The sequence below is a fragment of the Pseudoliparis swirei genome, chromosome 23, assembly GCF_029220125.1.
Source record: "Pseudoliparis swirei isolate HS2019 ecotype Mariana Trench chromosome 23, NWPU_hadal_v1, whole genome shotgun sequence".
In the NCBI taxonomy this organism is placed as follows: Eukaryota; Metazoa; Chordata; class Actinopteri; order Perciformes; family Liparidae; genus Pseudoliparis; species Pseudoliparis swirei.
Genome location: NC_079410.1, coordinates 12,964,737 through 12,987,499, shown reverse-complemented (window position 1 = coordinate 12,987,499; position 22,763 = coordinate 12,964,737). Strand labels below are relative to the sequence as shown.

The window sequence follows — 22,763 nt, the reverse complement described above, 5'->3', positions numbered from 1 at the left end:
TGTTGCGGAGCTGGTCGGGTGGCGAGCAGTGATGCAACGTAATGCTGTCTCCAAATCCTGGTTCGCCCGCTCCGTCCGGCCGTTAGTCTGGGGGTTGTATCCCGAGGACAGACTAGCGGTAATACGTAGGGCTTTGCAGAAGGTTTTCCAGACCTGAGAAGAAAACAGAGACGGCGGGGAATAGGCAAAGGGCGCAACTGATCCACCGTGAGTTGGTTAGAAGCCTTGCTGCGTGCACAGACTGAGCAGGCCGACACAAAGTTACTGGGTGTCTTGGGACATGGATGGCCACCAGAACCGATCTTTTATGAAAGCGAGAGTGTGGTGGAACCCAGGGTGGCAGGCCAACATTGGTGAGACTGAAGGGCATGACGATGTACTCAAAATGGCCCAAAGTGGGCATCTTATTGCATATTGTCCTACTGCAAAGTGGTGTTGATTTCCATTACTCTCCCTCCCAGATCTGAATGAAGTGGTAGGCATTGCGGAGATCCAGTTTGGAGAACACCGTGGCCTTGAGGAGGGGCTCGAAGGCAGGGTCAATGAGAGGGAGGAGGTATTTGTTCTCAATGGTGATTTCATTAAGGCCACGGTAATCGATGCAGGGGCGTAACGTGCGGTGCGGAAGAACCCAGCACCAAGGGAGGAGGAGGGACGGAAGAAACAGTTTGCTAGGGAGTCGTGGATGTAGTTCTCTATTGCCTCTCTTTCTGGGAGAGACAGATTAAAGAGATGGCTAGAGGGTAATGCCGCGTTTACACCAAAAGCGTTGCGAAACTTTGTTATGTGGCTGAGCAGGTGTGCAGGCACGGGAATCCTGGGCACAGGGAACAGAGGTTAGTAGAAAGTTCAAAACAACCCTGCACACACACGTAACGGGGAACGAACATGGGACACAAGAGATACAACAACAACAACAAAAAAGGTAATGAGTCACGACTGATTTATAGAGACTATTTTCTTAGAGTTGAAATGGGGTTGAAAAGCCCAACTGGCTCTCAGCCAACAGAGGTGAGCGGAAGTTAACGATTACACACACAGTCATATAATCCAACCTGTTGACAGACAGGCAGGTAGAAGCAGCTCATTTGTTTCTGGTCTCTTCTAACTGCACAGTGTTCACATCTAGTCCTGTTAGCGTGATTATAATCTCGACCAATGTCAGCACTGCTCCGCTGTGTTCACAGTCTCAGGTCTGTGGAAGGACTCAGACACAGCAGGGCTTGGAAGATATGCGGCACAAGTTTGCTCCAGTGTTGTCGGTAAGTTTATATACTCATGATCAGTGATCCATGCAAAATGGCGTCACTTCATGTAAAATGTATTGATGTTAGTGCTCCATCAATGCTTCATTGTATTATGAATTAATCTGAATATTGGGAGTTTATAATGACCCGGCAGGATAAATCATTTTCGGATTCAGAAAAAAGAAAAAAAGGAACTCCTGATATTCCAGCCGACAATATAAAGAATACTATTTAAAAAATGTTGCACACATGCATTTAAGGACTGACCACACTGTGATAAAGGTATTTATAATGCAGGAAAAGAGACAATTTCATCTTTCCCCTGTTTCTCATAACTAAGAATCGAGCCAGAAATCTTGTTGGAAACTAGGAAATACAACTGATTTACACCAGTTCTGAAATACTTACGCTTGCTTCCAGATCATTTATATCAAGAATATTTTCCAATTCAATTGTGGATCAGGTGTAATAGCAGCTCATTCTCTTGCTTTTTGAGTGCAGACATTCAACGTCATACCTTATAAAACATAAATGGTTGCACACCTCATGATCTCTAGATAAATGATTTACATTGGTCATTATCTCTACTATTTTCTTAGAGCCCAACTGGCTCTCAGCCAACAGAGGTGAGCGGAAGTTAACGAGTACACAGTGATATTGTCATGTTGTTTGTGGAGCTCAGAACATAGACAGCAGAAATTGTTTTTATATCCTTTATTATGAAAGAACCAGGGGCTGGAATATGGTCAGCAGGCTGGAGGAATGGAGGAGATATAGCCTGGAGCTTGATCGGGGAATGAGTTCCAGCTGCACCGGTCAATTAGTTGAAAGAGCACCCCCCCCCCCCCCCCATCTCTTTAATCTGTCTCTCCCAGAAAGAGAGGCAATAGAGAACTACATCCACGACTCCCTAGCAAACTGTTTCATCCGTCCCTCCTCCTGCCTTGGTGCTGGGTTCTTCCGCACCGCATGTGACGCCCCTGCATCGATTACCGTGGCCTTAATGAAATCACCATTAACCCTTGTGTTGCCTTCGGGTCATTTTGACCCGATTCAATATTTAACCCTTGTGTCGCCTTCGGGTCAATTTGACCCGATTCAATGTTTAATGTCGGTGTTCTTTCGGGAGTCAAAAACAAACATAAAGTACCTCACACTTAAACTTGGAAAACAATATTAATTCTAATAATTTTCTGGAGATTTTAATAGCTGGGGTCATATTGACCTCAAGGGTAAAATATGTTAGTAAATATAAAGGTAACAGGAGGGTTAAACATTGAATCGGGTCATATTGACCCGAAGGCAACAGGAGGGTGTAATATTTAATCAGGTCAAATTGACCCGAAGGCAACACAAGGGTTAAGAACAAATACCTCCTCCCTCTCATTGACCCTGCCTTCGAGCCCCTCCTCAAGGCCACGGTGTTCTCCAAACTGGATCTCCGCAATGCCTACCACTTCATTCAGATCTGGGAGGGAGAGTAATGGAAATCAACACCACTTTGGGCCATTTTGAGTACATCGTCATGCCCTTCAGTCTGGCCTTTCGTCATCTTTTATAATATAATTGATGTATCTTAACATTCTAAATAAACATAACTTAAGTTTACTTTCAATACAAATCCTCATGACTTCAGCATTCATTTTTTATAACTTTTAAACTTTTTTATAACTCTAGTACTTTTTAATAATTTTTATAACTTTTAAACTTTTTTATAACTTTTTAGTACTTTTTAATAATTTTTAATAACTTTACATTTTTTTATGACTTTTTAGAACTTTTTACATTTTTTTAACTTTATAATTACTTTTTTGCTTTTTATTACATTTTCATTACTTTTTCATTACTTTTGTACTTTTTATTACTCTTTTACTTTTTCATTACTTTTGTACTTTTTATCACTTTTGTACTTTTTTTATTACTTTTGTACTTGTTATTACTTTTGTACTTTTCCATTACTTTTGTACTTTTTATTACTTTTGTACTTTTTTATTACTCTTGTACTCTTTATTACTTTTGTACTTTTTCATTACCTTTGTACTTTTTATTACTTTTGTACTTTTTAATTACTTTTGTACTTTTTTTTATTACTTTTGTACTTTTGATTACTTTATTACTTTTTATTACTTTTGTACTCTTTATTACTTTTGTACTTTTTCATTACTTTTATACTTTTTATTACTTTTGAACTTTTTAATTACTTTTGTACTTTTTATTACTTTTGTACTTTTTATTACTTTTGTACTTTTTAATTACTTTTGTACTTTTTAATTACTTTTGTACTCTTTATTACTTTTGTACTTTTTCATTACTTTTATACTTTTTTATTACTTTTGTACTTTTTATTACTTTATTACTTTTGCACTCTATTACTTTTGTAATTTTTCATTACTTTTATACTTTTTATTACTTTTGTACTTTTATATTACTTTTGTACTTTTAAATACGTTGTAATTTTTTTTCTTTCATTATTTTTATAACTTTATTAATTTGTATTACTTTACAGTGATATTGATCCAATAAGAGTTATATTTTTTCCAGTTACAGCACTCAAAAAACGATTCAAGCCCTGCTGAGAGGTGATTTAAATATGGTTTGATACATTTAATTAAATCAATTACACAAATGAACATATTTATATTTAATGTCTGAAACACAAAATGTAGGAATTCTTTCTATTATTTTTTTAATTTTTAGGTTAGATGTGTGGGGCTGCACGGTGGTGGAGTGGCGAGCACTGTCGCCTCACAGCAAGAGGGCTGTGGGTTCCTTCTGTGTGTGTGTAGTTTACATGTTCTCCCCTTGGCAGCATGGGTTCCCTCTCCAGCTTCCTCCCACAGTCCAAAGACATGCTCAGGTTAATTGATCTCTAAATTGGCCATAGGTGTGAATTAATACTTTATTATATTTGTATTTCTTTTTAACTTTGTAACTTTTTTTCTAACTTTACATTTTTGTAACTTTTTTAGAACTTTTCATTACTCTTTTACTACTTTTGATCTTTTTTATTACTATTTAACTTTTTTATATGGAGGTTAGTTTTTAAGGTTAGATGGGTGGGGCTGCACGGTGGTGTAGTGGCTAGTGCTGTCGCTTCACAGCAAGAGGGCTGACGGTTCAATTCCCGGTCAGGGCGGTCCCTCTGTGTGGAGTTTGCATGTTCTCCCCTTGGCAGCATGGTTTCCTTCTCCAGCTTCCTCCCAAAGACATGCTCATGTTAATTAGTTGGAATGCTTAAGCACAATGGAGAAAGTCTTCAAATTTAAAATCTTCTAAGATCTTCATACTTTAAGCTAATTCAATCTTTTTTTTAAATGTTCACATAGCCTTTACCTATTACTATATATTTTCAAATATTTTTTATCTTTTCAAATGATTAATTTTTTTATGGAATAAATAATGAATGGGATCCAATGGTGGAAATCTTCAAATCCGCTTAAACATGTTCAACTTTAAAAGCTTACAATATCGGCATACATTCAGCGAAAGAAACAATTCCACATTTAAAATGTTGACAGAAGTGTTAGCTATAACTTTATCATCCCGCTTCTTTTGCTAGCTCTTATAGTTATTTAACTGTCCCTGTTTTAGTTACCTTCGCATTGAAAATGCCGGAAGGTTATGTTTTGATCGCCGTGTATTTATTTATTTATTTATTTGTATGCGTGTTATTCGCAAAACTCAAAAAGTATTGAACCGAATCGCATGAAATTTGGTGGGATGATTGGTTATTATCCGGGGACCAGTTGATTAGATTTTGGGATCGATCGGGTCAAAGGTCAAGGTCAAGGTCATAAAAAAGGTCAAAATCTTCTTGAATCACATGAAATTTGGTGGGATGATTGGTTATTATCCGGGGACCATTTGATTAGATTTTGGGAATGATCGGGTCAAAGCTCATGGTCAAGGTCATGAAAAGGTCAACATCTTCTTTTTACCATCAATTTATATCCAATTGGCATGCAACTAATGCCAAAATGTTCATAATTCAATGCCCAATCTTGTGATATGCGAAGGTATGCACTCTACCGAGTGCCCATTCTAGTTTTATGTGTTTTTCCGCTCCTCCTGGAGTTTTCATGGGTATGTCTGGGGAAGTCTAGAGCTGTGACGTCATCGCTAGAGGGGACAGCTGCGTCAGGATCAAGCGGAAATTATTTTTGTATATCGTCACTACGGCCACAATTCTTACTCTTTAGGCATTATTTTATGATAAAGTAGTAGAGAATCGTGTGCTTTTCGAAGACATGTGACTATGGAATCCAACAGTTTCCCAGATTTTTCTAGAGATTCCTTAACGAGCGGAGAAGTCCACCTTTCTGCTCAGTCATCTCCATTGAAAACCTGACGACATTGTAACTTTTTTACAGCAAGCAGGAACACTTTCTAAACTGCGATTAAAACTCTCATTTCTAAACCTAAAAACATTTAAGGACATGTAAACGTTCACAAAATCCTTGAGCATCTCCTAATGTAGACACCTTTAGGATCAGAGTTATGGTTCCCTGTCAAATCCAAAGGTTTTGACACATTGCTTTCATCAGATTGAGAGCTGTTTGTCTCTCACTCACACAGGTGTTTCACGTTAGGCTAATCATATTGAACTGATTGAATTGTTAGTAATGACATTGGTGATGAGGTACAAACTATAGTCAGGATTTTCGGGTTTCTGACAACTTTTGGACGAATCAACATTAAACGGGCTGTATGTGAGAAATGAACATAACAGGAGGGTTAAATACAATCAATGCTGTTGCGCCTCATGGAGAAACTTTGTTATTCTTTAACAGTGCTGAAAAAGCTTGGGCCGGAAGGCTCAGCTCAAGTGGCATAAATCATCTTCACTTTGAATCCTATAAAGAGAAATTACTTAATAAGAAGAGTAACGACTCACGTCCCAACCCTCTAGTTCCAATATCCCTCAAATTCATAGGAGCAGAACACACACGTTTGCATCTTTATATCAAACTTCCCCTTTTTAGGTCAAGAAGTGGATACAAAAACTTTTCCAACTAAATAGAGATGAGACTGAGATGACAGAATATCATCTCTCAGTATTTGCTTTGTTTTTTTATTTGTATTTGTACTTGATTTAAATTGTCCTAATTAAATCTTGAAATATTGTATCTCTTGTATTACTTGATAGAACTGTTGCACTTCTTATCTGCAATCTATTTTGACGTAGAAATCTTCGACCATGTATTTGATCTATCTCTATATTTGACCCCTGTGCTTTTTCCTAAATCTTTGTATGCCAGGTCCCTCCATGTGGACAGCCAGCCTCACACCCCCTCTCTGACCAGCAGCTACGTGCATGGCACCTCCTCCATCTCTCTGCTCCCCCTGACTGTCGGCCAGAGCCTGGACTCCACAGTCCAGCGCTGGCCGGACCGTGAAGCTGTGGTCTTCATGCAGGACGGCATTCGTAAAACATTTGCACAGTTTCAGCAAGATGTGCGTCCCCTACTTTGTCACCTCGTGCATGTTAATACAAGGAAGTTTCCTGTTTCAATAATGAAACATGTCAAATCATGACTAAATCGCTGGTACCTTTGCTTTCTGTGTTCACTTTTTAGATTAATAGAATTGATGTTTGACCTTTTCACACCTACTGAAATCACACAAAACACACAATGGGCCTCCTTAAAACTAATCCTACTTTGTCAATGAATCTAAATAATAACATTTTGTTTTACGATATTAATTGGTTCTCTTCTGTGAGTCCTCACGAAGCTTCCCTCAACCACAAGAAACACTTTCCATCGAGCACTAGTGTAAGGTGCCACAAGTGATGCTCCTAAATATTTGTGTGACGTTCACGGCTGCAGGTTGACAGGACGGCTGCAGGTCTGCTGGCTTTGGGCCTGAATCGAGGCGACAGACTGGGAGTTTGGGGACCCAACACATACGAGTGGATCCTCTTCCAGTTTGCTTCAGCCAAAGCTGGAATCATACAGGTCAGTTTGTGAGGAGTTTATAATCTTAAAATAACATTTGCTCGGTAGCTTTGTGGTCAGACGGCTGCTCTGTGTTGCCCTTCTGTCAAGCATACGGTAAAACATGTGTATGATATATGTACTGGAAAGGCCTTTAGATAATGTGTGTTGAGGTCTGGATACATACGCTTGACTTTTCACTGTTTTTATACGTGCAGGTGTCATTGAACCCGGCCTATCAGGTGAAGGAAGTGGAGTTTACTCTCAAGCAGGTATGACGAGTTGTGTTACAGCCTACTTATATAACCACCAGTGGAGGCGTCAGACCCTGGGGCATGAGGGACATGAGGGACATGAGGGGCAGAAGGGGGATACAAGAAAAAAATAGAAACGGAGGTATCTCTGCCATCCTCACACTTAAGTGTTTCGCATATTTTTTAAAAGTTGTTACTCTTGTATTATTTCAAATACAGAGCTTTTACTTGTAACAAAGTATACACTGTGGTACTGCTGCATTTACAAGATCTGAGTAAATGTACCTTTGAAAACCAAATGATTACAGGACTGTACAAAAGCATGAATCTGCCAATTGACCATTTCCCAAGAAATAGTCATCATTCCCCACGACTGTAACATTGAACAGAACTGGTTTGTCATGTGCAGGTCCAGTGCAAAGCCGTGGTCTGCCCGACCCGCTTTAAAACCCAACACTTCTGTGACATGCTGAGGGAGCTCTGCCCAGAGATCGACACCACGCCAGAAGGCATGATCAAAAGCTCCAGGTTGGATGAAATGTCAAATGTCAGACACACTCTATTGTCATTATGGGCGTAAGAGGCTGCAAGTACTATAATAATAGTTTTGCGGATGTGATATTAATATCTCGTTTAGGTTGCCAGACTTGCGCATGGTGATTGTGACGGACAGCAGGCAGCCAGGGATGCTCCATGTGGAGGATGTGATGCAAGCAGGGGAGAGTCGGCACCACAAACAGCTGATGGACCTGCAGAGAAAGCTGTCCTTCGATGAGCCCATCAACATCCAGTTCACATCAGTAACCTTCAATATTGCATCTTTCACACTGGCTCATTTATGATATAACTTGGACTGACATTATGATGTAACTCTGATTCAGATCAATGTATTGCTATTTGTTTCAGGGGACAACAGGAAGTCCAAAGGCAGCCATTCTTTCCCACCACAATATTGTAAACAATGCCTACTTCATGGGTCTACGAATGGGTTTTAGACAAAGAGTAAGTCCTTACTTTTCTCTCGATTAGCAGAAGACACAGACAGTGAATTTGAAGTCATCTTATTTTCCATATTCTTCTCAGCCTAAAGTGCGAGTGTGTGTGCCCGTACCCTTGTACCACTGCTTTGGATCTGTGTTGGGAGGGATAAGTATGGCTGTGCACGGTATCACGCTGGTCTTCCCTTCCCCTGGCTACAACAGCCAAGCCAACCTGGAGGCCATTCAGAGTGAAAAGTACGGCCCGCAGCTCATCACCCAAATCACCTTCAAATATACAACAATATACACTTCAATTGATTCTTGTGTTTCCACTCAAGGTGCAATTTTGTTTATGGAACTCCCACTATGTTCACCGACATGCTCATCCAACAGGATTTACACAAGTATGATGTGTCGTCAATTGAAGCTGGTAATAGACTTTGATGGATAGAAACAATATGAATGTGTGTTATTGAACTTGGTGGGATGTTGAGCAAGCATTTGAGGCATCCTTTGTTTATGTGTTGCTGTGTTGAAGGCATGATGGGCGGTTCTCCTTGCCCAGCTGAGATTGTGACAAAACTGAAAACAGTCATGAACATGAAGGAGATAACGGTGAGCGGTTACATGTCCTAAACCTTTTCAAAGAATGCTGTCTTAGACTCACTGGAGCATAGCTTCTCCAACATATACAGACATTTGTACTCCTATCTATCATACGTAATAGTTAGGTTATGGAACCACTGAGAACAGCCCCATTACATTTCTTGGATTCCCACAAGACAACGATGAGCTGAAGTCAAATACTGTTGGATGCATCATGAGCCACACTGAGGTAAGCCTTCATTTTGTTGTTGCAAAAAATCTTTATTTACATATCGCCATAACAACCCTGACTTATGCTTGTGTGGCGTTACTATAGGCTAAAGTGGTGGACCCAGATACTGGGGAGATTGTCCCTCTGGGGGCATCAGGAGAGCTGATGATCAGAGGCAGCTGTGTGATGCATGGATACTGGAACGATCCCGAGAAAACCAGAGAGGTTATCTCTCAAGACCGCTGGTACAGGACTGGGTAAGTTACTGCGTGGATCCTGAATGTTTGTCGAAAAGAGAAAATGCAGAGAACGAGTTGATGCTCATATGTTGTGTTGATCTTTCTTCTGCACAGTGACACGGCCAGTCTGAACAGTTTGGGATACTGCCGCATTGAAGGCCGCATCAAAGACTTGATCATCCGAGGGGGAGAGAACATCTATCCCGCTGAGGTCGAGCAATTTCTCTTTACACATCCCAAAGTACAGGAGGTGCAGGTAAGACTCATCACCACTAGAGGGCAGCAGAGGTCAGATTCCTTGTTTCTAAAACAGGCAAATGAAAAATGCAACTTGAAGACATCCCCGTTTTCTCTCTGAATGTGTCGACAGTTATGGATATTATTTTCATTGTGCATTTCATGAGAATCTATTTCATGTTATAATAATGATCTGAATGGTAAAGCTATTCTCTGGTTGTTTCCGTTTCTCCGTCCGTTTCCCAGGTTGTCGGAGTGAAAGATGAGAGGTTGAGTATCGGGATGCGATCAATTAAGCTGCTCAACATACTCAGAATCAGCACGGCTGTACATGTTGTGTTTTATTCCACTAGATTTCTCACTTCAAGATCCCACACTATGTGCACTTTGTAGACAGCTACCCTCTGACAGTCTCTGGAAAGGTACGACACTTCTGCTCCAACACCAACTGAACTATCCTGATTGGCTGCGATGGTTTACTGTTGATCAGTGTAATGACACTCACACGCTACTGTCTGCTTTTATAGATCAAGAAGAACTTATTAAAGGAGCAAATGGAGAAGGAATTAGGCCTTTGAAGTTGTGGACCCACATCGACTTTGAGTACATCAGCTGTGAAAATCCCAACTGAGGAGTGTTGAGTTTATGTTTTTTTTACCGAGAGCTGAACTGATTCATTACTTGAAATTATTTTATTTTTACATCACAATGTGAAGATGGAACAAAATGAAGTATCATACACTATACTATGACATATTTATGAACTTTTTAAAATCAATACTACTTACAGTAACTTTCAATTGTATCATTCCTACAACAGCTCCAACAACAATTACTATTTATGCTACTACAACTACAACAACTTCAACACATTATGACAACTGCCACAATTGATTTGATATTTTAGTCCATTTAGCAAACTTTATAGAAGAGAGACATGTATGTGTGTATGTATACTTATATTTATGTATATATTTTAATCTGGTTATAATCTGACATTTTAGGCCTTTTAAGTCAGCCTACCAGTGAAGATGTTGTCTTATTGGTCGACGACTTTCCTCTTACCAGATGTCATATATCTTCAAGTGTGTGACAACAAAAATGTCTTAACACACAATGCACTTTTATCAAATGTATAGTACATACTAATGTAAACTAGATCCTGTTGGGATTGCAATCTGCCAAAAATCTGCTCACACTGAACAATTGAGAATTGCATAAGGTTCATGAATAAATGAAAAAGATCCGCAAGAATGTAAAATCTTCCAGTTCCAGCGGACCGCGTGAACACCAGTCCACCGCAACCATAGCAACCAGGTACCTTTACCCCGAGTTCACAGAGCCCCGACATGGGAGGGAAAGCTTTGGAAAATGTCCAAGAAGTGGACCTAACATCACTTTAATTACAAACAACACAACATACTGTATGAATACCAGAGTGTATGAATACCAACTATTCATACACCGTCATATTCATTGAATGTGTTGTTACTGTGTAATGATTCCTTCTGGTCACATGACATCTATTGCACCTGTCCATCCTGGAGAGAGATCCTCCTCTGTTGCTCTCCTGAAGGCTTCTTCTCTTTTTTGCCCCGTGAAGGTTTTTTTATTTCTTGGGGTTTTTCTCCTGATCCGATGTGAGGTCCGTATGTGTACAGATTGTAAAGCCCTCTGAGGCAAATTGGTGATAATGGGCTATACAAAATAAACTGAATTGATAAACATACAGGATATTTGACATCTCAATCTTTATTTGCTAAAACAATTTGACAATTTGATATAATACAATGGCTTTTACCATTCATTATCTGAACATGCCATACGGACTCTCAAATAAATAGGACTTTAATGTCAAAATGTCAGTATGTACAAATATGGTAGGCAAAATTACCATCCTTACAAGCTATGTACACCGACTGTAGAATACACTTTAGTAACAGGCGCCGAGTGCCCAAAATGACATCTCATATTATAAAACAAATAGTAGTAATGGGTTCAAATTATGCTTTGAGATGGTGACATAAAGATCCATGAACTATGTGAGCAAAATATTTATTATAATTTAGACTACATTTTGGCATGTAAAAAGTGAATGCATTGCCAATATCCAGCTAAAAATCAAAATATCAAGTCAAATTAACATGAAGTTCAGACAATAACAAACCAGCAGATATGCTGCATGACACAAATGCCACAATGGACCATAAAGTCACACTAGCTAAAGTTAACATACCGTGTCAAGAATAATTAATTTTGTTTTGAATATCTTTTTGCAAGAGTTTTATAAAGCCAAATGTATATTACAAATCCACTACAGATAATTGTCATTATATCAGAATGAGGTAAATGAGCATGTCACAATGGTTTAAAAAAAATCTATATATTAAACACTGTTTAAAAAAAAAAGGCAGAACTGTTCCCTTGAAATGTCCTTTGATGTCCAGAGGAAAACACAAAACTGCAGCAACACCTGCAACCGGTGGTTCGAGTGCAGGTCTGAACCCGGAGGACAGAAGCAGCTGGTGTTCCCAACCTTTAACACGGAGACGACTTCCGAATCCAGCAAGTAGCCGGGAACAAGAGGAAGGACGACACGGCTTTGAACGATCAACATTCACTTCAGTCATGAACGTGGGTGGGGTGCAACGACACCTCTCCAACCTCACATTGCAGACGCACACATGCAACCAAATAGCAAATGGGAAAACATTGCATTTTTAAAGCGTACTGTGAGATAAATTAATTCATATGAACACATCCCTTTTTTAAATATAATACATTCTGAATGGAAAATAGTTTAACTGTGCAATTTAAGTGAAAATGCAAGAGGGAACAAAGATGAAGCTGTGGTCTGTTGGGGACCTTTTGTCAGGGATACGAGCTTTCAGGTGAACAATGGAACCAAAAGCATAACGGGGCAACTTCAGAGTTGACATCTAAAGAGCAACGCATCTGCAACGGCCTTCGTACGAGCGCAGCACAGCGAGAGGCACATGCAGGTCTGTGGGAGGAACACATGCACACAGGACTGGGCACCGACTCACAGGTGCAACTGGACTCTCCATTGTATCGTCAAGTCTCCCATCTCTCGCACACACTCTCACGGACACACACACACACACACACACACACAGACTTTGGGAAGCCTCACAATCTCAGAGGCAGCATGCCTGGTGGAGACACGGCTCTGGACGTCGCCATGGAGGTCAGGGAGCTGGGGTCCAATCCATTTACAGTCCTGCAGTTTCCACATGGACATTTTCAATATTAGCAAACACAGACACACACAGGGCAGGACAAACATTCATAAAACAAGGTGTCATGCACTGAATTGCGTACGACTTGCTCAGAAGTCTCACGTTTTGTCAAAGTAAGTGGTGTGTAGAGAATGGGAGAACTTGATGGCGTTGCTGTTGATGAGTTTTCCGTTGTCTGTGGAGTAATTCTTTCTCGCCGCCTGGTCTTTGGCAAAGTTCCTACAGGCGGCGATTTTGGACTCCAAAGCCTAATCACAAAACAGGAAGTTGGATTAGTATTCAGCCTCATCGTCTCTTGTGGTCGAGGACACTCGGTTCCTCTGTGCTCTACATCCCATTCAGATCAATGATGTCTTCGATTAAAGGGACGAGAACCTACCCCAACTTTCCTCAGGAGATCACCAACAATATTAAGAGCTGAGATTCTAGCAGAAGGAGTGAGGGATGAGTTGCCACATCCATTGGTCAACGCTGCACAGGGACACAAGCTGATATCAGGATACACAACCACACATTTACAATTTCACATGAACAATAAAGAGTGAGTTTATTCAGCCCTGACCTTTTGGGCTGGTGAAGGAGTGCTCTACGCTCTTTCCTACGGGTGTGGCTGGGAGGGATAGAGACGACTGGACTGCAGAATCCAAATTGTCGATGTCTAAAGTCGGAGAGCTCGGTGCCGACATTCTGTCCGTCGTCCGCTCACGGACTGCCAGCTCCTGTCTCAGGTCTGCAGAAGAAAGAGTCAAACTCATTGAATACTTCTCCGCTAACCCGTCACACGTGACATATCCTGAAAGGGCGGATTGGATTTGTGTCTTCACCCCGCGCTTCGTCTTTCAGCCGCTGCACGGATACGAGAAGAGACTCCTTCTCGTCCAGCTCGCTTTCCAGGAAGGCGTTCCTCTCGATGGCCTGGTTCAAACGGCCCTCAAAGTCCTCAAGAGACACCATCGTTGCCCTGCACGGGAGGAAAGGTTGGAGGGCACCGTTGTTCAAACCTGAATGAACTTTGCGGGAGGTCCGATCGCTATCAAATCTAAATACGGCTAGAATTCTCATCTCCATATATTGACCGAGATCCACAGTGGCAGTCTGACCTTTTGGCTCTCTCCAGGTCATCGTTGGCCTGCTCGAGCTCTCGGACGTATTTGTGGAGCTGCTCCTTGATGCTGCGGGTCTGGCCCAAGTCATCCTCCAGCATAGAGATCTGTTTATAGCTCTGGGCATACTGATGCTCCAGCTTCTCCTGATGGAGTGAAGAGGAGACAAGAGCTCGGGTGTGAGTGTGTGTGGAGAAACAAGGACATCCAAATCAAACTTATTGCTTCAGAAAAGAAGAACAAAAAACACTTTAATTTTCTTTTGCTGAGGCATGCAGCTTGTAAGTACCATTTATATACTAAAAAATAAATAAAAGAATCAGAAGACAGTGAGTAAAGATGATCTTCCACACATTATATTAACTTTACAAGAGCCTCTTTGTTTACACTCCTCTTAGCATGTCTCTGTCGTTGGAGCCATAAAGAAAGGAGAGCGTGATTCACGATCTCTGGTTCATTCAGTGTTTTCAGCATCAGCTGCTGCAATCATGCTCACGTGTTAGTATTGTGAAGAATCACAAGACAGTGAACAGTAGACAGGGCCTGCAGTGATTAAGAACCAGGCTTGTCATTGGAGCTTTCTATTTCATTCCAATCCAATGAAACAGAACTGGAGGATTACCGAAGAGCACGCCTTATTACCACCGAACATAAAAACAAGACATCTGACTTTGTCCTCGGGATACAACAGAAACCTCGGAAGTAACCACGCGTTACTTTATCCGTGTCCTGACCCACATCCCAGGCACAGTCACCTTGAGGTTGGCCACATCGTTCTTCAGTCTCTCGTTCTCCGTTTGGAGATCTCGAAGGCGGTGTTCAGCCTGGCTGAGCTGGGCCTCCAGCTCAGCTTCCAGCTCCCGGCTCCCTTCCTGGAACTCCTGCAGCTCCTCCTGGGCATCGTAGTAGCTGGATGGCACAGACATAATCAATCATCGTCAACTAGCAGCTCCCCTGTCTGCGAAAAGCCGAGTCAGGCATTTGTAGATTTTTAACCTTCACCCCGCCAAACAGGAGACGCTGCCCGGCTCAGCCTCGTCACGTCGATCGTTCTAAATATACAGCTCTGACAAGCTGCCCTGTGGCAGTCGGTGGAGCAGGAGCAGCTCAGACAAACAGACCTGCGCTCATAAGTCCTCAGCTGGAGGAGAGGTCAAAGGGTCAGCAGTGACAAGAACATGGAAGGGCTCAACTACAGGATGAGGAAGTGTGCTATGAAACAGGATGTGTGTGCGCAGGCTGTGAAGGACTAATCCCATGTAGAGCTGAACAAGTAGAGTCATTCAAGTAAACATGGCAACAAAGAACTGGAGGGAAAAAATACACGTGGCGTTATTCTCCATGGACCCTCGTGCAAACAGATGATGACACACTGTTCTGAGATCAGCTGACCTGTGCTGGGATAGTGGCCTCTCAGTGGCTCTACAGACCACTGGGATCCATGAATCCGTAGACGTCGAGGTGGTTCCACACATACCGGCACCTCAGCTGCTGCTTCTTCAGCACGCTGGGCCGCAACACTTCCCTGTTGGCCACTCGGCCTCTCACTCGTCGTGGTTTAACCGACTAACAGCACTGTGTGGAACGGAGACCTTTCCGAAATAACATTTCCTGCTTGAATGCAGGATATATACATGTGTTTTTTACACTATTATATATTTAAGTGATAATCAAACTGTACGATATCCAAGTAGCTTTGTCACAACAAAAAGTATAAAAACATCACTTCACGGAGATAACTTCTCAATATGTAACTAATAAATACGACATTTTGCCACTGAGTGGTTTGCTGAAAAAGGAGCCGGAGAAAACATTTGCACAAAAACATGTGTGAGACCAGCCACTGTATACTTGGTTATTTTTTCCACGGGTTTAAAGTTTTTCCAGTGTATCAACATCAGGAATTTCTTAGAAAACCACCAGGACTCGAACCCCCACTGTTCAGGTTTACACTTCCTTTGAGGCTGGAATGTGGCCCAACTCCACAAATAGAAAAGACCGACTGAGTTCAACAACAATTACGCAACACAACACTGCTGCCTGTAGACATGGACTGTGAAGTAATAGGAGAAGTCAAAGATGTCGTAATTTCTTCCGAAGCAAGCCACAGATGTTTGTGGGCACACCCTGGTGGTCATCTGCCTTATAAGGCTAAACATGGATTTCTGTGTAACTTTAAACGAGAGACGCATCCACAAGGCCACATATTCATACTCGGCATATTCTCATCTGCCTTTTATGTAAAAGTCAGCGATGATAACTCTGTTTAAGAAGTTGTCATCGCCGAGTTTGGAGTTCGAGTGATTTCTAGGTGAGGTTATTTCATATTGCTGCCATCTGCTATTTGGTTCAACGTTTACGCAAGACAGAACCCAAAATGAAACGACCCATGTTAACATAACCAAGTTTGAAGAATGAGCTTCAAAAGGCATTAGGAAAGCAGTAATACCAATCCTGCACAAAAAGCTGAGAACATTGATATATATATATAACTATAGAGAAATAAATACATAAATATATATATATATAACTATGTATAAATAAATACATAAAAAGATATAAATAAATATTTATATATATATTTGTTGTTTGCTTGTTTCACACTACTTACCTTTTCTTATATTTGAGGGCTTGGGACTTCCAGTAATCAACTTCCTCATCCTTTGACGTGAATTTGGGAATCATCTCTTTTTCCATGTCAGGGCACCCTGAGGATGAAAGGTAAATATTGATTTCCATCCCATCAGTTTCATTTACCATACACGTACACATGAAGTTGCACTCATGAGGTTAACAGAAGAACGAGCATTGAGGAGTGAAAGCCTAAACTAGCAGGTGACTCAAACACGGTAAGACATTTTCACGAGAGGTTTCCTTTGGCATGCAGAATCATGCCCGGTGTCGTCCCCTCTTATCTCAGTGCTGAACAACTCAAATCAAGATGAAATCATTCCTCAACGTAGAAGATAAGATCTCTCTTTACGCAAAAGTGACAAAAAAAGCCAGGACGGCCAGGTCATGTGACCGTGCTGTTGCTAGGTCATCACATCCTCAGTTCCTCACGGGTCACTGACCCCGATTATTTATAAGTTGAGTTATGATGAACTGACTGAGTTGCCATCGGGAGAAGCTGAGTAGAAGTGTGCCCCCTTTATTAATTGTCATTAAATTATCAATCAACATTAATCTAACCTTGCTGCTCATGTGATGTCAACATTACTAATCATATCAATCCGTGTGAATTAAGTGTGGCTGAAGAGATCAAAGCTGTCTGTTGAAGCTCCGTTCGGATGTGTTTCTATCTTCCATCTTGTTTGCAGAAATAACACGTAACTGAACTGTTGTTCCTCTTTCCTGGAGCGGTAGTACACCCTGACTCTGAGATGCATGTGGACCAACAACGCAGGTTCCTGGAAATGATTTAACATCGTAAACACAGCTCTCAGTGCTGTAGCTTCAGGAATATTCATAATCCGAACCGAGATTATAAGGATTTCCTGCAGATAGGACGGACAGGAACAGGAAAGCCCTCTGCTGGACTGAAGGTCAAGCAAACTACTCTCAATAGTGAATGGCAGTTATTATTTTGACCAGACGAGCTTTGGTTTCGGAAGAGGGTGTGTTGTGGTTTTCCTTGCTAAGACGGTCTAGACTCAGAAGAATGGAGACACAGCGGCAGGACCCCCCGATCCTCTCCTGAAACATTCCTCTGAGATAGCATCTTACACTACTTTGGAAATCACGAAGGAAACTGGAGGCCACATCACCATGAGGGTGGAGAGGGGGAAAGAGGGGAAAGGCCCCAAGGAACAAACCAAAAAGAAAAACAGTGTTACCAGGTAATCGAGTACATTAAGCAGATCTCTATTTGTATTGATGGTGAATGGAATCTGGTGCTTTCTATCGATCACTGCAGATGGCCATTACGCTGTTTCCATGGTAATTCAGATGAAAAAACCCTATCATCAGGATAATCACCTCCTCCGCCCCCCCAAAAAAGGCATTGCAGGTCAATAGCCCACTGACAGGAGCGAGGACACCTTTATTTCACATATTTAGGACATATATGGACAGAGTGGTGCACTGCTGGTACCATAACAAAAAGGTTGAGTCACATCATGGAACGGGTCAAAAACCAGAGACTACCAGAACAAATGGCGGTTCCCGTTATCTCTTATTTCATCATTCTTTGGAGCGGTGTCAGATTGACCCCTGGATGCATTTGTTTGTTTTAACAATACCAGGTCAGGCAGCAGGACTCATGGCCAGCACAGATGGTGGAGATGGTGACCCTGTGGAGCCATCTGGAAACTACAGACAGTGTCAGGTCGTGAAGAGAAAGTGTCCTCTCCCACACTCGTGTCTCTCCATTCTCTTTAGTTGCAGATGACCAGGTGCTGACTAAGAGGTAAACCGCCAACACTGATGCAGTCACATTTGTATAATGGGGCCCATTAGAGGGGTGAGTCAAATACCTCTTTGTCGTCGTGTTGGTTTCCTCGACTGTGAAACATAATCATAATCAGACCACAGCTTTACGGGCCTGGTGGTGTCATGCCCCCTGACCTGGGCCCTTGTGCTCGGTTTTAAAGAGCATACATGTTGCCAGGAACATGTTAGAAGGTTCAAGATAGTCATACTAGTGATCAACAAAAGAAAGCTTTGCTATAATACACATAACAATAGACACCTATCACAAATGACTGTCATTTTCAGAAAATACACACGTTTTTGCTAAAAAAAAGTAGTCCCGAGTCCAACTGTATGCGAGCCGCGGAAGGTTCTGCTTTGGTTCTGTAATGTGAGCTAATAAACAAGAGGCTGTGGTGATAACCGTGACTGCGTGGTAAACACAACAGTACAACTACTGTGCTGTGAGAAGACAACGTTACAGTTCCACATACTAAAAAAAAAGTGACATTAATTGCCATATGAAGCGAACAACTCTGGGCATTTAAACCGAGCGGTCCTCTCGGCAACATTCATGACTCAAGAAGCCGGGGGCAGCTGAACGCGACAGCGCGAGACGCGCACCGGCATTAAACACGTTAAACGGGGGTGTCGTCGAGCGGAAGTTCGGTACCTGCTCATGTCAAACCGGCGTCCAGCTGTCTTCGGTTTCTGGGGGGTCGCCTTCCAGCCGGTGTCACGTCCAACACAGGCAGACACACACCTCTCTCCTGCCTCCGATGATGTTTAGGGAATTGCCAACGCGTCTCCCGGAACCGACGTGTGATCCCGATCGACGTACGTTATGACGTAGGCACGTTTACGTCAGAACTGGGCAGGGCAGCTATAGAAATACGTCGAATAGAACCAGCCGCAGCTTCTTTTGTGTCTTCGTTGTAGACATTGACCACGAGGTGGCGTGTGATTGTCAGAAACCACCACGCAGGGACAATAACACCACACACCAGCTACCGTCATATTATTTCCCCTTTCTGTTGTTTATGGACATTATTAGCAACAAAGCTGTGATCTCTGCCCTTAATTTCTCAATTATATTACACAGCTGCATTTTTAGTCTGACAGCATAACTGCTGTTATTATTATTAGTCACTAGCTATTGCACATGTTATCCTATTCATAAGTGTACAATAGCATACAATATAATTAGCCATAACACTAATTTTAAAAGCTCATAAAAACACTGGACAAAAGGATAATAAATAGCCTTACATGTACGCCTACATTATTCATCTGATGAAATGGTAAACGTTACTCAATTGTTTTGTTTTTAGTTTAGTGAACCTATTGATATTTTTAATTGTGCAAGAGTAACTTCATTAGATTTATTTAATTTGAGTTTGCCTACAGGACTCAATCAATGAAAAGGCACACATGAAAATGTAACCAACTTTATTTTATATGATAAAACATGAATACATTGAATCAACTTTGATATAATTTATGTTTAATAACTTACATGACGTCGTTATTGTGATGGTTTAAAAATATAAATGATTTATTTGAGCAAATTAGACATTCAATTCAATTCAGTTTATTTGTAGGCTATAGCCCAATTTCACAAATTACAAATCGGAGTGCTTTACAATCTGTACACATAGACATCCCTGCCCCAAAACCTCACATCGGATCAGGAAAAAATCCCAAATAACCCTTCAGGGGGGAAAAAGGGAAGAAACCTGCAGGAGAGCAACAGAGGAGGATCCCTCTCCAGGATGGACAGGTGCAATAGATGTAATGTGGAAAGAAGGAAAGATTTAGAGTTAAACATACATTGTTAGGTTGGCCAGTGATGGTTTCTTTGCAGTTCTTTTGAAAAATATCGCAAATTGCTCAGATGTGCTATAGTTTTGCTAATGTTTTATCAATGTCAGTATGGCATAAAGGGCTAGAACATAAAACATGAACCAGCTTGGCCACATGAAGTGACACTAATGCCGCAGGGGACCCAATCAGTGAAGTCAGTGGCAGTCAGAGGTGGCTGGTCCTGTTTTACAAGACGCAGCTCTCGCCTCCACCCTCAGCCAAAGATAGGAGTCATGCGCGGAGAGAATCCACGCTACATTTACCCAGGAATCAATGTTTAATCCCGACGCTCCTGCTGCAGGGGTGGATTTTCCTTCAATGGCATTTCAGGAGGAAGACAGCCAGGAGGACGCACGAGAGTGCCCAGTGTGCTACGAGTGTCTGTCGGGCACCGAGAGGACCCTGAGCTGCGGACATGTCTTCTGCCACGACTGTCTGGTCAAAACGCTGGTCAGCATCCACCGCAATGGGAACATCAAAGACACTATTGTTTGCCCCATCTGCCGACATCTCACATTCATCAAGAAACAAAAGGAAACGCTCGTGGCCGTGATGGCGGACAAGCATCCAGGTGAAGTGCAGACCCTCGAGGTACCTCTCCCTCCGCCACCGAGACCGGACCAGAGCGCAAGGCGTGCCTCCGGGGACCCTTTACCGGGACAAGTGAACTGGATTACTCGCTGCTTTAGAGGGATGTCGAATCGATTCCCCCCACAGAGGTGGATCAGCCCCAGCCATAACGCGTCTCAGATCTTCATCATAAGCGCTCAGGGGCGACCCATGGCTGAAAATGAATACAATGCCATGAGCGTTGTGATGACTGTGGTTCAACCCCGGCGCAGGAGAAGGCGCAAGATTTGCACAACTGCCCGATGCCTGCTTGTTTTACTGTCAGCGTTTACTATACTGGCACTAGTGGCTGCAACTTTACCCTGGATTTTGCTGGCATAGCTCAGGGATATACGTGTGTCTGGATTATGGAGTACCATGCACGAGGAAACGATGGACTGACATGTTCAGAACATACTGGAGGGACGTTTGTCTTCCAGGATGCAATGCAAACAAATAATCCGATGCGTTTATAGGAAATAAGAAATACACTGAGCACTTTAAATTGATTTAATTTGTTAATGGTTTGGTTTGCAAACAATATTGTAGGATGTTGTCATCTCATTTCCTGATTTTAAGGAAAAGTCAAGGAGTTTATAAGCATGCCCATGTCCTTTATGTGCATTTCCAAGCAACAGTCTGAGGTACAATAAAGGTTAAAGCCTTGACAGCTCAGTCTTTTGTCTCGCATTCCTGTCTGTGACATGCTCTACCTGTTTTATGAGCTGCTACCATGCAGGGAATCGTAACAAGTTCAAAGCACACCCACACGTTTGTAAATCCAAGAAGAGTGGACATTTTCCAATGATTATTTCAACAAAAATAGAGGTTGGCAGAAAGAAATGACAGATATGTATAACACAATACACCATTTCTATTTCAAGCATTCACTTTACACATGCTCAGAGGTTTTGTTAGACCCCAGTAACATCTTGGTTCTATAGTGTGTGACTGGCTCTCCTTGTGTATAAAGAGAGTGTAAACAGAGCCACCTTTAAACCTTTCAGAAAGAAATAATTGATGCACCCATGGCAGTCTGAAGGAGATATACAGCAGGCAGGGATGAGCTGCGCCTGGCTGTAAGGAGATACACCGCTGCACTGTGGCATTAGGTTACCGCATGTAAAACCTTCTAAACTTTATTTCTTGGAAACAGTCGAACGTTAATTGGTCTTGAAATAATAGTTCACAATCCAAAAAAGACAAGTTTCTGCATCGTCACCATCGTGACACTCCTCGTTTCCTCCAGTGTTCCCCCTCAGCCAGCCTGCTGGGCCAGTCTTACAGGTTACTCACCTGAAGAGGCCTCCGTTGTTCAGTCTCACCCAGTTTCTCAGTGGGCGAGAGGAGGACACTCATCATTTATTTAATTTGATTAATCAGACTCCCACTGGCATGCAAGGATAATGGCTTGCATACCAGTGGATTTAACCTAATTAACTGTAGCAGTTGTTAATGTGAAAAAGACACCCATCTCAAGGTAAAGAGACTCAAAGAACCATCTGTTATCAGGTTCTGCTCACACTGTTGAATACATTCTTAAGGCAGAATTAATCTTCAAGTAGTGGTTGAAAAAATTCTCAGATCCTTCACTCAATTAAGAGCCAAAGTTATGCATTTAAAAATCCTAGTGAACCATAATAATCCAAGTGTATTTAGCATCAAAGTATACTGCTCTGCAGTAAAATGTTGCCTGTGACTGATTGTTTACAATGGATGTAGATGGTTAATGTTTCGCTATAGTGTCTTTGCTACCACAATACATATATTACAGCTTATGAGATGACTGGTTTTTGAGTAAAGAAGAA

At 41.8% G+C, this 22,763-nt stretch overlaps 2 protein-coding genes and 1 pseudogene across 4 annotated transcripts; 2 read left to right on the top strand and 1 right to left on the bottom strand.

Moving 5' to 3' along the window:
* The first annotated feature begins 1,134 nt into the window (after positions 1 to 1,134).
* LOC130188641 (medium-chain acyl-CoA ligase ACSF2, mitochondrial-like) lies at positions 1,135 to 11,444 on the top strand (annotated as a pseudogene).
* On the bottom strand, positions 11,442 to 19,289 carry ndel1b (nudE neurodevelopment protein 1-like 1b). 3 transcript variants are annotated; one of them, XM_056407052.1, is made up of 10 exons: positions 19,157 to 19,289; positions 16,685 to 16,781; positions 14,829 to 14,982; positions 14,071 to 14,219; positions 13,795 to 13,931; positions 13,533 to 13,700; positions 13,350 to 13,441; positions 13,073 to 13,218; positions 12,865 to 12,951; positions 11,442 to 12,263 (listed from the first exon to the last, which is right to left on the bottom strand). In XM_056407052.1, the coding sequence occupies exons 2-10, from the start codon at positions 16,768 to 16,770 to the stop codon at positions 12,041 to 12,043; spliced, it is 1,242 nt and encodes a 413-aa protein (XP_056263027.1). In that variant the 5' UTR covers positions 16,771 to 16,781; positions 19,157 to 19,289; the 3' UTR covers positions 11,442 to 12,040. The 3 variants fall into 3 exon arrangements, with proteins under 3 accessions (XP_056263027.1, XP_056263026.1, XP_056263028.1); XM_056407051.1 differs by lacking the exon at positions 19,157 to 19,289 and having other exon boundaries at positions 16,685 to 18,071; XM_056407053.1 differs by lacking the exon at positions 19,157 to 19,289 and having other exon boundaries at positions 12,097 to 12,951; positions 16,685 to 18,071.
* LOC130188644 (RING finger protein 222) lies at positions 18,211 to 21,628 on the top strand. Its single transcript, XM_056407054.1, has 2 exons — positions 18,211 to 18,481; positions 20,648 to 21,628. The coding sequence occupies exon 2, from the start codon at positions 20,665 to 20,667 to the stop codon at positions 21,295 to 21,297; it is 633 nt and encodes a 210-aa protein (XP_056263029.1). The 5' UTR covers positions 18,211 to 18,481; positions 20,648 to 20,664; the 3' UTR covers positions 21,298 to 21,628.
* The last annotated feature ends 1,135 nt before the right edge of the window (positions 21,629 to 22,763 follow it).

Bases quoted from the DNA above. Each gene is read 5' to 3' on its own strand.
- LOC130188644 (XM_056407054.1), top strand. From the start codon at position 20,665: ATGGCATTTCAGGAGGAAGACAGCCAGGAGGACGCACGAGAGTGCCCA.
- ndel1b (XM_056407051.1), bottom strand. From the start codon at position 16,845: ATGTGTACGTGTATGGTAAATGAAACTGATGGGATGGAAATCAATATT. The intron at 14,983-16,684 runs GTAAGTAGTGTG...TGTGCCATCCAG, and splicing joins GCCCTCAAATATAAGAAAAG to CTACTACGATGCCCAGGAGG. The intron at 13,219-13,349 runs GTAGGTTCTCGT...TTTTGTGATTAG, and splicing joins ATCTCCTGAGGAAAGTTGGG to GCTTTGGAGTCCAAAATCGC.